Raw genomic sequence first — 16,635 nt, 5'->3', positions numbered from 1 at the left:
GAGAGAGAGAGAATTTCCTATATTGTATTTACCATTAACATGATATGAATTTATTCATATTGAGAACCAAAATTTTGGTTCTAAAGTGAGATGCAACTGCTTCAAGTTTAATAAACTAGAGAAGTCCAGCATCTTTTCTCTGTGGAGTCTCTGCTTGACCCTGACGGAGGCCGAACAGTGCGAGAAGAGAGAAATGTGTTTATCGGTGATGAATGGCGATGGAGGGCAGGTCTCCATCAGTTCAGGAGCAGCTCGACCTCTTCTGCCACGGACACCTACAGAGCGCGTGCTACAGGAGTATCTTTACACAAACACGACTCCACAGACGACTACACGAGCGTCGCTCTCTCTCTCTCTGCCTTCATTAAAATGGAGTTCCTAAAGCTCCCATTCATCTTTCTGACAGGCGTGCCATCGATCGACCTCGGTGCAGGATGCAATTCCAGGCCTTTAAATGACTCTGCGCTTGGTCACTCCAGTTGGACGGTGCTCCGGTAGCCGTAGTCCAGCGCTGCCGTGTAGAAGAGGGTCAGTTACTCAAACGAGGCGTCCACACCACGGCTCATTACAGCCCGACCACACCACGGGTCACGGCTCTGTGGCAGAAAGCCGCCGTCTTTGATTTGATGTGCTTGTGTGGAGCGCATCAGTGAGCGACCATCAACGCTGACCATACACTGACACAAACCTATCTGATTCAGAGGAATCGATCAGATATTATTCCAGTATAGTTACTCCATTTTAGGTTTATAGAGTGTAATAAAGTCCGCTAGTGCACGCTGAAAATTAATATTGTTGTTTTGCCCAGCAGTACACTATTTCAAAATTCACCTTTTACCAGTGTTATCACTGTTAGTTTTTTGTCATTTTGACAATGTCTATATTGTTTTTAATAATTTTCAGTTTTAGTTATTTTAGTGCATCAAGATACATCAAGCTAAACTAAATAAGAATGAGAAATGTATTTTATTTTAGCTAAGTTTTATTTCATTTCAAGAACTGAAAGTAGTTTTAGTATATATATATGCGCATCCAAAATAAAAGTTTGTGATTACATAATATACGTGTGCATACTGTGTATATTTATTATGTATATACAAAAACACACATGTATATATTTAACAAAATATATTATTTTTATATATAAAATATTTATATTTATATTTAATATAAATGATATATAAATATAAATATATAAATATGCATGTATACATGTAAATCTTTCTTAAATAAATACATGTATATAAATGATAAATATACACAGTACACAAACATATATTATGTAAACAAACTTTTATTTTGGATGTGATTAATCGCGATTAATCGTTTTGACAGCACTAATATATATATATATATATATATATATATATATATATATATCCATATATATGTATATATATACATATATATATATATATATATATATATATATATATATATATATATATATATATATACACATATATACATATACATTACATATACATATATATATGGTCACATATCATTAATTATATAACAATATAATTATTTAACATATTATATATGCATTAATAATGTAAAGTGGATACAATACGTTATATAATATACCCATACCACAATAACACATTATTAATAAAAGTATATAATAATATATAAGAGAGGCGAGAGACTCCATTAAAGAGGAGCTAAAAAAGTCAATATCAGCAAAACTATTCATCTCTGACAATGGTGCATTTGTTCTTCTGTTGAGGCCATAATTTTAACTGTCACATGAACAGGGTACATGACCACGGTATACAGCATGTGCATGCAAAAAAAGAGAGTTGTACGTACATAAATGCACATATAGACCAATAAAAGCTCAGTCACACACACACACACACACTCTCAAGTGCCTGTGAGAGCATCACTGATCTCTGCCTCGCCTGAGGTGAGTTTTCCTCCACAACCTGAGGAATCCTGCCTGAGGCAAATATACAGCATCACAGCTTCTAATGACCTTTAAAACACACACACACACACACACACACACACACACACACACACACACACACACACACACACACACGTATGTCTCTCACTGAGTAAACAGACTTTAAGAAGTCTATATTGTGCAATAAAATCTAAATGGCAGGTGCTTCAGGCAAAGGTTGCGACAGGAAGAGGAAATAGGATGGAGCAATTTCCTGATCCGTCTTCATCTTCCTGGAATCTCTTTAATCTCTCAATAACACACAAAAGTCATTATGGCACTCAATATCTGGTCCCGATCACAATTCAGCAGCAACAGACATAATAAAACCAATATCCTTTACACACACACATATGGGGTCCGAACCTGCCAATGGCTCTTGAATTTTATATATATTGAATATATATATATTATCTGCCATAAAAATTGCAGTGTGCAAAATTTCAAAAAGGCAATAAATCTACTGTCATTTTGCTCCTCAAATGTTAATTTTTGTGGCCGGGAAACAAGGAGATTCTAATTGTCTTGTCAAGGGGATCTATTATGCTCTTTTACAAAGTCTTGATGTTGTTTTTTGGGCTCTACTAGAGCAGGTTTTCATGCTTGAATGTTCATTATTTTCCTCATATTCTCCATTGTTGCAGCTCCTCTCTTCCCAGTCTGTCAGTAACGCTCTGTTTAGTTCCTGTCTCTATGAAGCCCCTCCTTCTGAAAAGCACAATGTGCTCTGATTGGTCGGCTGGAGCAGTGTGTTGTGATTGGTCGAGCACTTTGAGCGTGTTTGGGAAATGTCCCACCCCTTACCATAACTGCCAGTTTCAACACACTACTAACTAACTCAACCAGGCCCCATCCCTTTATTCTGTGTATGAATTATTTAAATGAGGAATATCGTGATGTGTTCGTTTCTGGAAGAAAACTCAAGACTACAATGGAGGCGTTTCAGGGAGTTCAGAAACAGTGACACTGATATAGAGAATAACTCCTGCTGGAGGGACTTTTTCATGCTCAAACAGCAACATTACACACTAAAGACAGATGAACTCTTCTGTGCCACTAGTGGAACCAAATAAAATTGCAAAAATAATGACTAATATTTTCCTAAAAGGCTTCCCAAACACTTCTAACCATTCCATTGTTTGGCCTAAACTCACGCTATTGGTTGAGCTGCGTCATGATGACACGTCAGACCGAGAAATGTTTTGAAAACGCCACAGAACCACAACGTTTACACTCGACGGGTTGTGAAGTCAACATGAAATACCCTTCATGACCCTTTCAACTTTATGTTTAGGATATTTAACAAGAAAAAATGGTAATATATGACAAGTGGTTGAAAAATAAGAGGGATTGATGATGTCAGCTGAAAAGGAAAGTCGTTTCGGAGGTGGAGCGAGTTATTACATTTTGATTAAAGATTATGAAGACATTTTGTTCTTTGCAATAATATGCACAGATGAATCATTCACATAATAAGACCAGGAATGTGCATGAAAGTAAAAATAGGGTGCATTTGATTTCATATTGACTTTAACATTGAAAACAACAAATTTTATAGAGCTTAAAGGGGTCATGAATTTTTTTCTTGAGCTTTTGATATATAAGAGGTCATCGTACTATAAGAATATCCTGTGAGTTTCAGAACTGAACACTCCATTGTTAGTCCAATAAGGCTTTTATTGACACCAGACCCATCGAATGACTTATCCTGGAATGTGCCTATCTATAGGTGAAACTCCGCCTCCACAGAAGAAATCAACGCTTACTTTATCATTGCAACGTTAGCCCCGCCCACTGGCGTGTTAGTGAGATGAGGAGGAGAGAAGAGCGATACAGGACTAAAATAACATTACCTTTCAAAGGATCCTAATGCAGGATATGGTTATTTATTTTCAACAATGTGAATGTCTCAGTTGAGCTTTATTTATTTGTATTCCGTACATTTGACTGTGGATTCTTTGGTAAGTCAATCGCATTTCGGCACAGGCTTTGCAAACAGACTTTTACGATATGGACTCGACAGTAATGCAACAACACGTCAGTAACTGTGTTAATTCTAATGCCTGATCTGATATTAATGATTCATGTGCAGTCAGATGATCTTTGTCTGTGTGTCAGTAAATCAAACCAGTGACTAAACGGTCAACTTCACATTGCTTCTCTTAGTAGGATGAAAATAATCTGTTATTTAAATGGTGATTAAATTATATATAGAAAGAACGCTCCCTTTACAATCGCTGGAGCTGTCAATCAAACAGCGCAAGTTTATCAGTGACTGAGTTCTTGACTCTCGCCAAAACTCCCTTTTTATTCAAGTCAAGTCAAGTCACCTTTATTTATATATAGCGCTTTTTACAATGTAGATTGTGACAAAGCAGCTTTACATTGATAACTGGTACATTATTTGGCTGCACAGCAGCTCTTAAAAGAATAGTGTCAATGCAGGCAGACCAAAGCACTGTTGAATATCAAATGTCAAGTCAAATGTCAAGATTCAATGAATCTCTTAGTTACATCAAGTTTGGACTGTTAGTTATAATGAAAGCATTCGTTAGTGTGCAGAAATTGAGTTGCAATGATGAGATCACTGCTTTCATGCGCTCAACAACATGTCTGTGATCGTACTACATGATCATCACTGCAACCTTTCATGCCACGATCTAAATATAACGCCATAGATCTAACTGTAATGCTATAATTTCACAATTAGTTAACCTTGAGAGGTGCAATAGTAAAAACGTGCTAAAAAGCTTTCGAGAGAGTAATACTTAGCTACTTCATATGCAAAGATGTCAGCCAATCACAGCAGTGGGCGTTTACACTGAAGTCTCACAGAGACACGCCCCTTAAAACAGAGCGTTCAAATCAGAGGATAAAATCAGGGTAGGAAAAATGCCTTTTATTTCTAAATTATGACCATTTTTGATGTAAAAAGCATACTAACATTATAAGTGCATCACAGGAAACATTATAAAACAATGCAGTTCATGACCCCTTTAATACAACAGAAGTAGTTTTAAAGCAGCTTCACAGTAATAAAAAGGAAAGTAACAAAATTAATGGTGCAAACTTCACCTTTAACAACAATAATAAAAAAAAAACTCATATTGCGATGTAAACCATGCATTAGATTTCAATTCCAAGTAGCGATATTCGACTAAAAAACAGTTTTAATTCCACAATTTTGTATGTGGCGGGTGCTAATTTTGAGCGCCACACACACACACACACACACACACACACACACACACACACACACACGTGTCATCAACGAGAGCGTCCGCTATTTATCCCTACCTGTGAGGAAGATGGAAATTCTCAAATGGTCCCAAATGGAGCATGTCCTCTCTGCATTGGCTTTAATTAAGCGGCTGACAGTGACTGCGGCTCACAATTACAGACAGGCAGACAGTGCGGCTCGCGCCGACGTTCACCACGCACAAAGAGGCCGGGGGCCCGTCGCATAATGAATGCATTTTAACAAGATGAAACCAAACCAATTACAACTGCTGTCATATTCTGAAGTGCTCTGCTTAATGAATATAAGAACAATATGTTACCTAAAAGAGATTAAACCGCCGGCCGGCGCTACGCTCACTGAACTGCTAGCAAGTAACAATTGCGGAGCACTTCAAACATCACAAAAGGAGACAGTGTGTGTGTGTGTGGAAGAGAAAGAGAGAAATAAAGATTAAAAATGAGATGATGGAGAAAGAGAAAGATGGAGAAAGAGAGGGAAAAAGACGTTTGGAATGGAATACTTACTGCTAACTGCTATACTGTGCAGTATATAGTTAATACTGTCAGCAATTTAAAAACTAGTATGTGAAACACTAAGTTTCAAGCCGTAGTGTACTACACTGTGATGACCTCATCAGAAAGGAATACTTTTATGCAGCAAGAATGCATTAAATTTTCTACAAAAATATGAAGCAGCACAACTGTTTTCAACATTGATAATAATCAGAAATGTTTCTTGAGCAGCAAATCATCATATTAGAATGATTTCTGAAGGATCATGTGACACTGAAGACTGGAGTAATGATGCTGAAAATTCAGCTTTGATCACAGGAATAAATTACAGTTTACTATATATTCAAACAGAAAACAGTTATTTTAAATTGTAATAATATTTCATAATATTACTGTTTTTACTGTATTTTTCATCAAATAAATAAAGCCTGTGTGGGCAAAAACATCTGAAATTGACCCCAAACCCTAAAAGTATGTATAATTACTAGGGTTGTCAAGCGATTAAAATTTTTAATCTAATTAATTAAATCACAAAATAATCGCACATCAAATTTGGCTAAATTACCCCTAAAAGATCATTTGAAATCATTATTGTGTAAAGCATCAAATAGACGTTACAAAAAGTAGCTTCAGAAAGAAATATTTTATTTGATTCAACATAAAATGTATTACACATAAACTATGGGATCATAAGATTGAGTAAATGATGGCTGAATTTTTATGTTTTGGTTGTTTTTTTTTTGTTTTTTTTTTAAATATGGAAATATGAAATTATTTTTAATGAAATTATACTATAAATAAGAAACTAAAACTACCAGGTGGTGGTGGTAAATGTCTTAATGATTAAGTAATTGAGTCATTCATTCATTCATTCGATTCATTCAAACAGCTGATTCATTCAGGAGTGAAGTACATGATTCTCTTTATGAATGGGCCAGTGAATCACTGGTTCACCCGATTCGTTCAAAACACGGATTGAGAAATTAAACATCATTGTGTGTTGCTCTGTGATGAACAGTGCTGTTTTTTCTTTACATTTTCGTCTTGCAAAATTGAGCAAAACAGACAATATTGTGTCTAAAATAACACAATATCAATTCTTATTTATTGAACTGATGTATAAAATAAGTATTGCATTTGCACTCATGCTATTCAGGACAAAACAGCACTTGTGTGATACTGCGTTTGTTACTCGTGTGATATAACAACTATATTATATGATGTAAAAAATTACTCAAAAACTCAAACGGGGCACTTTTGCCTACATATCTTGAATTTTAGGAACATTCTAACTGAATTCTATAGGCTTCATTGCGCAGTGAGTTGTTGCCCTGCATCATATTCATCATCAATCAACTGTATGAAATGTCAGATGAACTACGTAGATCATGTTAAATCGACAGCCCTAATAATTACATTTTATATAATTATAATTGTACATGTAGTATGTGAAACAGTATGCAACAATATATGATTCAGACAGCAGTATGCTATATTGTTATCACATGACGTTGCATGCGAGTACCATCCAGTTATCATCTCGGAAATAAAAATATTTTATTTTGCATTTCAACCCACTTTTGTGTAAAAATGTCTTTTTGGCAGTCCAATCATATATTGTAAAGAAGATGTTTTAACTCTTCACACTAGCAATGGAAGGTCAAGTTGAGCGCATGTAGTTTTCACACAGTGTGCTCTGATTTTATTCGATCTATTTTGGGTATAACACATATGGTAAATTAGCATAATGTGCAGTACACACTTGTTTTGTACATACTGCTTTAAAAAAAATTTATAATTATCCATTGTTCCTCTTCTCTTTTTGCATTTGTTTTCTTTTTCTATGCGTGTCACAGAAAAGAGAGAGAGAGCTGGGCTTGAATTATATTTCATTATAGTTTGTGCACTTTTATATTTACTTTAAATCTTGCCACAACAGAGATGAATCACTGAGCAGAATGTGAGTTATGCCATCCATCATGACGCCTGCTCTCTGAACGTGTTTGCTATATTATAATGCATTACAGAATGAATCCAGCGCTGATGACACGTGCAACCAGTCTCAGAAAATTATTACAATTTTAAAAAACTGTTTTCTATAATAATATATTTTAAAATGTAATTTATTCCTGTGATGAAAGCTGAATTTTCAGCATCATTACTCCAGTCTTCAGTGTCACATGATCCTTCACAAATCATTCTAATATGCTGATTTGAAACATTTCTGATTATTTTCAATGTTGGAAACAGTTGTGCTGCTTCGTTAGTACAGTGTGAGACGACGGAAAACCCAAACATGCATGAGAGAAACGGAGAGGAGGATCATGTCTCAAGGTGCTCAGCAGAAGATTTCCTCAGGCAAGGCGAGAAAAAATTTATATATGTAATAACATGAGCTCATTGGTTTGGATTCCAGGGTAATGGAGCGAACACTCTGGGAATGTTTCTCTAGCAGTCACACACACACACACACACACACACACACACACACACACTGATGTACCTTTACTTTCAGCAGCTCTTTTCATTCCTAACACTGTACTGATAGAGACTGTAAGCCTCTGAAAGTCCTCCGTCTATATTAATGACTGAATTTAACACTCCTCTGTTGCTTTTAATGAATCACTCAAGTGTTTTTCACTCAATATTGACATGGAGAATCTCCTAAGAAGTTCTAACGGGAATATCAAGGTAGAATAAGAAACGCTCCACACTGTCCTTCAACATTTTCCTTTCATAAAACATCTCAGACCTTGATAAAGTCTTAATGTGAGAAACAAGAATGAGTGGATATCTTGCTGTCACAAATGTATAAATGCGTCAGCCGCAGCAAGAACAGAAGTGAAGCACAATCTAAACCATAGAAGAGAAAGAAAAAGACTTAAATTTGGGTCCGTTACGACCACAAATCTATCGTATGACTTCACAAGACTATTGTATACTGTAAGTCATAAGTCAATCTAAGTCATATGGACTACTTTTATGTTTTTATGAAGCTGTTTGAAGCTTGACAGTCATGGTCACCATCCACTATATATATATATATATATATATATATATATATATATATATATGTATAAATAGATAGATATATAGATATAGATATAACTAAAACAATAATACTATTACTTAAAAAAAAAAACAATTCCGGTCACCTTATCGGGCTGAAATAAAGAATAAATAAAAATAATAAATATATAATAATTTATTAAATAAAATAAATACAAATAAAAAGTACATATAGTAAACCTTTTTAATATTTTAATAATATAAAATTATTATTATTATTTAAAAAAAAACTATACTATTAATAACTATTATTGCTAGTAATAATAATATTTCTTTAACAAAAGCCCATCCAAACATCATATTGAGCTTAAATAATGAGTTGTGATGTGTTCTACAGGACAGAATGATCTAGAGAGCAGCTGTACAAAGCCTTGATCAGATTATAGTGTGTGTGTGTGTGTGTGTGTGTGTGTGTGTGTGTGTGTGTGTGTGTGTGTGTGTGTGTGTGTGTTTGTGCTGATTCTGGGGATCTTGAGTAATTAGTGTGATGGTCATGAGTGTTTACTGCGGTAGAGATGAGACCATTAGACAACAGATTTAAGAGGGGGTGCCAGCACGTCCTACACCAAATCCATCACCACAGACTCACTTAAACCAGATGATCCATCACAATGGATGCTCAAACACACCACAATATGGCAGAAGACATATCTGCTGTACCTGTTCATACTTCAATTCCCTGAAGCTCAGGAGATAACCTGAGAGAAACAACACAAACGCTTCCAGCTGATGAAAATGTAGTCACCTGTGAAAGACCGAAAGATACTGAAGTCCACAAACAAGATGCAAAAGCACTGAGAGCATGAAGAACTTTTGAACTGTGTCTTTGTGTTACTGTTAGAAGATGACCGTTTATGATAACACATGCTATATTGTCGTGAGGATGCAACAGTATTTGTGTTGCATTACAAATTGCAGATGAATTTCAAAATGCAACCATGCATTAAATCCACACTATTTCCACAGTCCTGAAAATCCTGGAAATATCAGGGTAAGTGCGATATCCTTTCCTGGAAAAGTCACGCAAGTTAATCAAATCTTAAAAGGTCACGGAAATGCCATTGAAATCGCTTTATCAATATAAATTTCACTTGATATATTCAGAATTTCTCTGGCTAAAAATGCGTGAAAAACTAGAAAAGTCATAAAAAATAACGTAACGTCACCGGGCAAAAAGGATTTTGCATTTACATACTTCCATAGAGTATTTTTGTGCCTTAAATTGGATATGAAATCATCACTGAGAATAATGGAAATTACAAAAAACAGAAACAAACAAACAAAAAATTGTGAAAAAATTCATTTTGTTGGGGGAACAGAAGCCTGTCAGTAATATCTCATGTCATATTTCATTTCAAAATAAAAAGTTATTATATATAGCATAAAGAAAATAATAATAATAAAAAACAAAAATTTTTAGGACCATTAATATTTTTTTGCATAGCAACTTTATTTTTGTGACAATTAAGCACATTTTCATCCCAATTTGCATTACTGTAATACAAAATTACATTATTTATTTTTATTTAATTGTATTATTTAGCATACAAGTATGCACAATTTCCTCCAAATTCTTGTTACCATAATTAAAAATATATAATTATATTTTTTACTATTACTGTTGTTATTATTATATTATTATTATACTACTATTACTATTATATTTTATAATTTTAATTACTATTATATTTTTACTGTAGTGTGAAAGAATATTTTATTATATTATCCGTCATATTACTTTATATTTTAGAAGTTTTTTTTTATTATTTATTGCTGAATTTTATTACAAATTTTATTTACTAATGCAATTATAATCACCATTGATTATAATGGATATTACAAAACAAAACAAAACACAAAACAAAACAAAACAAAACAAAATAAAACAAAATAAAATAAAATAAAATAAAATAAAATAAAATAAAATAAAATAAAATACAATTTTTATAAATAAATTTTAATAAAAAATCCCATCCAGATTTATTGTGTTAGGGAAAATGTGCTTGATTATCAAAATTTGGCCTTAAAAATATTTCAGATCTTATTGTGAATGATTTATAAGTCATCTAAATCTAAAAAGAAAATAATTATTCATCTCATCATACTGTATCGCTTAAACAGCGTTTCTTTTCTGCTGATGTAGCAAAGACCATGTGGTCAGAGAAAATAATAATAACCAACAATATCACAACCTACTTTTCAAAATCCAATCAAATTCCGATGGATCAAATCCAGTCCTCCCCTACATCATTTCTCACTGAATATTCAGCTTCACTCAGAAATACATCACATTACACTGCTGAACGTGTTACAAATGCCATTTCTCCTCTTAATGGATGCAGAAATGCGGTCAGATCCACGGCTGCTTCCTCGAGACTCCAGTGAGTAATGAGGAGAGGAGAAAGAGGAACAGATGTGAGGACGCAGGGTTTCTATTTCAGTGCACACACACGGAAGAGCGCAGAGCAAACACACGGACACAATCTGGACACACAAAAGAAGAGTGTATGATTCTCCTCATCCACTCCAGTGATATGAATCAGATGATGATGATGAGAAGCCAGCGGATGAGGCATTAGCTGATAAGACCACGAGACATTAAATACAGCCAGTGTATGTGTGGATTATACAAGTGGGTGAATCTCACGAAGACTGTCAAGAACATCACTGGGTCATATTTCACCTCAAGATAAACAGATTAAATGAAATATAGAATAGAAAATGAGGTCTATTTTTTGAACCATTCAAATGTTTGCATTGTGACATTAGTTTCATGACAATTAAGCACATTTTTATTCAAACTGCACGGCTCCTTTAAGGCTTGTCAGTAAACGGCCACTGTTATGATTGGCTAATGTCATTGGACAGGAAATAGGGGTGTAATGTTACATGTATTCGTCTCGAACGGTCACGATATGGACATCACAGTTCGGTGCATACAGTCAGACGACGAATACAGTAAGTCACAGGCGATCCACACTCCAATCCAGAAGGGGGCGCGCGTGGTAATGCACCGCTGTTTGCTAACCTCCACTCCACTCCTCCATTTGTCCTGTTGTCAACAGACTCAAGTGCGTAGAGTATGTCAGAAACTGAACACACATCTGTATACCAAGGCCGTAACCAGGTATTGAACATTGGTGGGGGACCAAATTTTAATTTATTTTTTTGCATGAGAGGGGGTGTTTTTGGTCTTTTTATTTAAAGAAATTAAAGAATTAAAAAATTAAAAGGGCCTTAAAGGTGGGGTAAGAAATATTTCAAAAACACTGTTTGGAAGTAAGTCGGCCGACACACACGCAAAGAACAACAAACGTGTAGCCAATCAGCATTAGGGGCGTATGACAGTTGAGGAGAGAGAGTGAGCAAGAGGGAGATTTGAAGAAAGACTGTAGAAAGAGAGATGAGACACAATACAAAAGAGAAAAGCTCAGAAGAATATCACTGGAATGAAAGTTTATGACTGGGCAATCGCTTTAGGACCCACGTTAATATTAGAAAAGCTTTCCAGTGTTAAGCGGGAAGGCCTGAAAACAGACGCGGAGGCTGCTTTGATTCTGTTTCACATGTGAGTAACACTGGGTTTGAGTTGCTGTGCTGTTGGCGACTAACAACGAACTCTTGTTTGTACTTACTATTGTGTACTGTACGTTCATTTTTTGTGCTTCCTTGTCATTCAACTGCGCTTTATTTTTCATAAAGCATTATTTTGTTGCACATCAGCTGTGATACACAGACATCCACTCTTGCATTGTGTGTGTAACAGTGGCCAGATAGTAAGAGATGTGCAGGTAAACCTATCTCAAGAGGTGCATTGACGACCACTAGAGAATGCGGTGTTTATTGTTAGCGCACTCAGCGAGCGGGGTTTGACACCGACTCGGAGCAGGGTGGTTAGGATTGGAGGGTGAGTTTTGGAGGCGGAGCAATGAAGAGAGGGGTGGGATTGTTTGGGTTTGTTTCAAATATCAACAATGTCCAACAGTGTTTTTGAAATATTGCTTACCCCACCTTTAAGGAAATAAAGAAAAAATGGTAAATGTTCCAGGTCTATAGTTTATGAAGTAGGCCTGATCAATTTCAACTATTTGCAAATATTTTTGCACACATTCACCCTTAATTGTATGTCTAATATGTAAAAAACGCAAAACACTTGTCACATTCAGTTATGAATTACAGGAATCATGTAAATAATAGAATATTTTCAACTCAAAATGAAGAAATTTCATTAAAATGTTGAGTTTTTTTGTCATCCTAACAACAGAGTGGAGTACAGCAGAGCAACATCAAGAATATGAAATATTAGGGGGGACAATTTGGCCATTTCTAATGATTGGGGGGGACTTGTCCCCCTCATTGTCTATAGTGGTTACGGCTCTGCTGTATACTGTATCAGTGTAGACAGTGTCAGTGTTTATAATGGCTTTTATTTGCTTTTGACGCGACGCTCACATTAGTGTAGACAAATGTCAGCCGTTATGCGACTGAATGCCAGTGGGCGTGGCCTATGATGTGATGACGTATAACTATTCGTCGATGTCTTGCTCTGGAGGTGGTCATATGCAAATGTATTTGCCAGTGTGACGTCACAGATCCCCCAATATCAAAACGAGCTGTTTTTGGAGCTTTATTAAGTAATGCTACGTTTAAAATATTATTGAATTTAATTACAAATTAATGTAATAAGAATCATCAATGAGAATATTGGAAATTACAAGAAAAAATAAATAAATAAAATAAAACATCCAGAATCATTGTGTTGGGGGACAAATGTACTTAACTGACAAAAAAAAAAAATTAAATAAAAAATTAAATTGTCACAATGCAAAATAAATAAATAATTGAAGGTCCTGAAAATAAATGTTATTGTTTTTATGCAACACATTATTTAATTATTAGTATACACATTTTTTATCTATTGATTTCAGAAGTATGACCCAGACATGTTTTCATGAGGTTAACCCAAGTAGGACATTTGGGGGTGTTTTCTCAACGCTGCATCAGAGCAGATAGACGGTGAGCTGAAAGGAGACAGAACTGAGACGCAGAGCATCCACAAATGTGACAGAGAGTGGTGAGTCTGCCCCGCAGCTCTGACAAAAACATTTGTCACGTCACAACACGAGTCCTGGGACTCTGATAAAGCAATCCTGCGCACTTTATTTCTGTTTGAGGTGAAGATACGGCCACACGCCCTGGAAAACATACACACTCACACAGGGGCCGGTTAGTTGGCGCTTACCTCTCTGTCCTTGAGTTTCATGGCCAGGACGAGTTGGTGTCTGTGGTTGCTCAGTGCCTCGCGATAATTCCCCTTGGAGAAGAAGGCCGACCCCAGGTTTCCGTGAGCGCGACATTCGCCTGTCTGGTCACCTGAGAGAAACCAGAGCTGGGTTAGAAGGTTTTCATACACACAACAACACGACAAAACAGCAACTTCGGATAGTTTCTAAAAGCTTCTAAAGTTGGTTGTTTCAGTTCATTCGCTGATTCAAAATGTAAACTGTATTAACGCCCTGCTGAAATCTGCTAAATATGAATATAAGACATGTAGATATTAAAGGGGTCATGACATAAGAAATCAAATTTGCCTTGATATTTTGACATATAAGAGGTCTTTGTACCATTAAAACATCCTGCAAGTTTCATTTTAAACAAGGCATTTGTTTAAGCTCATTTTGACATTGCGTAAATATGAATATATAAGCTAATACAGTGTATATATTTAGTGAAATGCTTCATTTCTCTAGTGAACTAACGTGCTGTGGACACTGAATGACTTGCCTGAGGTAAATGTAACGCTATGTGAGATATTATTATTCTTAAGGTGTTTTATTGATGTCTTTCTGCGGTTGAAACACTGGTTGAGAGATTACACGTAAACATATCTAGGCATAGATCATCTGTTCTTCTTCTTTTGCGCTTTATCCTGTTGTGGAGCAGCGTTGCATTACCGCGCACGCCCCCTTCTGGATTGGAGTGTGAATCGTCTGTGACTGACTGTATTCGTCGTCTGACTGTATGCAGCGAACCGTGACGTCCGTACTGTGACAAATACACGTACTGTTACACCCCTATTTCCTATGCAATGACGTCAGCCAATCATAACAGTGGCCGTTTACTGACAAGCTTTAAAGGAGCCGCCGCTTAAAAACGGATAATTTCAGACAGAGGGTCAGAATGACGGTTGAAAATTGTTTTTCTGCATATATATATATATATATGTATATAGTGCAAAAAGCTAAGTGAACCTCAAGCAACATGTTATAATTAAGATATTATAAACATTAACTTCATGACTTTCTGTAAAGCTGCATTGAAACAATGTGTACTGTAAAAAGCGCTTTACCAACACATTTGACTTGACTCATCAGTGGTTTGAGGGGAATGTACAAGATTACACAGCGATGACATCATGGCGGTCGAGCACCTGCGACATCTGCAGATGTTCTTATCAGACTTTCATCCTGTGTGCGAGCGCAATCAGCCGCTCTGACAAGAGCGAGAAGAAAGAGAGAGAAAAACCGAGAGCGCGAGCCGAGACGTCAGCTGTGTACTAATGTGTGAAAAGTGAGAGCTGAACCTCAAACACAAACATTCACAGTTCAGGTGCTCATGATATGTGAGACAGCGAGAGGAGACAGACAGGGTGAGAAACGGTCGACTCTAAAAGGCTTTCATGCCTTAAAGTCGAGCTGTAAAACCTCTGACATTCAGGAGCCGTGAGCAGAATGTCTAGGATCTCATTGTTAGATGTATACCTCACCATATTTACACTGTTCCTGTGCTAACAACACAAAAACTGGTGGCATTTTGGGAAAAAGGCACAGAGACTTTTAATTAAAAAAGTCCCATGAAGCCTAATTACTGTGAGACCTTATCAGTGTGAGCTCGGTTAGGTCAAAATAATTAACTTTGTGAAAAGGTACCAAAGCTTTTCGTGCACAAGGTCACCTGAACGTCCATCACCGGATGGATGTTTAAAAAAAAAAAGTAACTATATCATCACACAGCTTGTTATATAAAGTTGGATGCATACATTATACTAACATAAAGATAAATACCTTATAGCAAGTCTCAATTGCTTGATTTTTTAATTTAAGCTGAAATATAATAAGTTTAGGTTGAAGTACTAAAATTACTGAAACTAGAACTAATAAAATAAAGCTAAATAGAAAGAAAATGACAAAAAAATTAACTACAATTAAAATAGAATATATAAAAAAAAGCTAATTTGAAATATTAATAAATACTATATTAATGTATTGTAACACTAAAATAATACTTGTCATATAAAGGATGGATATATGGTCAATAAAAATGAAATTATGGTGCAAATAATCAAAGGTGTGACTCACCTAAAGTTTTGGCCACCTCCAGGTCCTGCTGCATGTAGGCGGTGCTCTTCTCCGTGTTGCCCAATGACCAGTAAGCGCTGCTGAGGGCCGAGAAGACAGAGCCGCGCAGTTTGAGGCTGCAGGTGCCGATCTTCAGCGCCGCCTCCAGGACCACCACTGAAGCGCCGTGATGGGAGGCGGTCAGAAGCTCCTGACCAATCACAGACACCACCACAAAGGGGCTCTTGTCCAGCTTCATCTTCTGCAGCTGCTGGTACGTGGGCTCCAGGGATTCTGCCGAGACCAGAGCGACAATCAGACACCAAACATGCAAACAGCTACTAAATCTTCTCAGATTTACTGCAGTAAATCTATCTAGATGATTTATTGCACATTTTACATTCATCAGACATCAAATGTACAAACATGAGAGATTTGAAAACAAGAAAGAGAACAGAACTGATCAAATTAGACAGTTTTACTGGACAAAATTAGACCGTTTCTGACATATTACATAAATTT

At 36.0% G+C, this 16,635-nt stretch overlaps 1 protein-coding gene across 3 annotated transcripts in view; it reads right to left on the bottom strand.

Moving 5' to 3' along the window:
- ttc28 (tetratricopeptide repeat domain 28) overlaps positions 1-16,635 on the bottom strand; it is a 287,139-nt gene that overhangs the window by 86,475 nt on the left and 184,029 nt on the right. For all 3 annotated transcript variants that reach the window (XM_051909035.1, XM_051909036.1, XM_051909037.1), the window contains 2 exons: positions 16,135-16,407; positions 14,019-14,149 (listed from right to left, as the gene is read on the bottom strand). In XM_051909035.1, the coding sequence (XP_051764995.1) occupies positions 14,019-14,149; positions 16,135-16,407 (404 nt within the window). The remainder of the gene's footprint in view (positions 1-14,018; positions 14,150-16,134; positions 16,408-16,635) is intronic.

The sequence above is a fragment of the Ctenopharyngodon idella genome, chromosome 10, assembly GCF_019924925.1.
Source record: "Ctenopharyngodon idella isolate HZGC_01 chromosome 10, HZGC01, whole genome shotgun sequence".
NCBI lineage: Eukaryota > Metazoa > Chordata > Actinopteri > Cypriniformes > Xenocyprididae > Ctenopharyngodon > Ctenopharyngodon idella.
The sequence above is the reverse complement of the archived record's forward strand: the minus strand, read 5'-3'. Positions and strand labels throughout refer to the sequence as shown.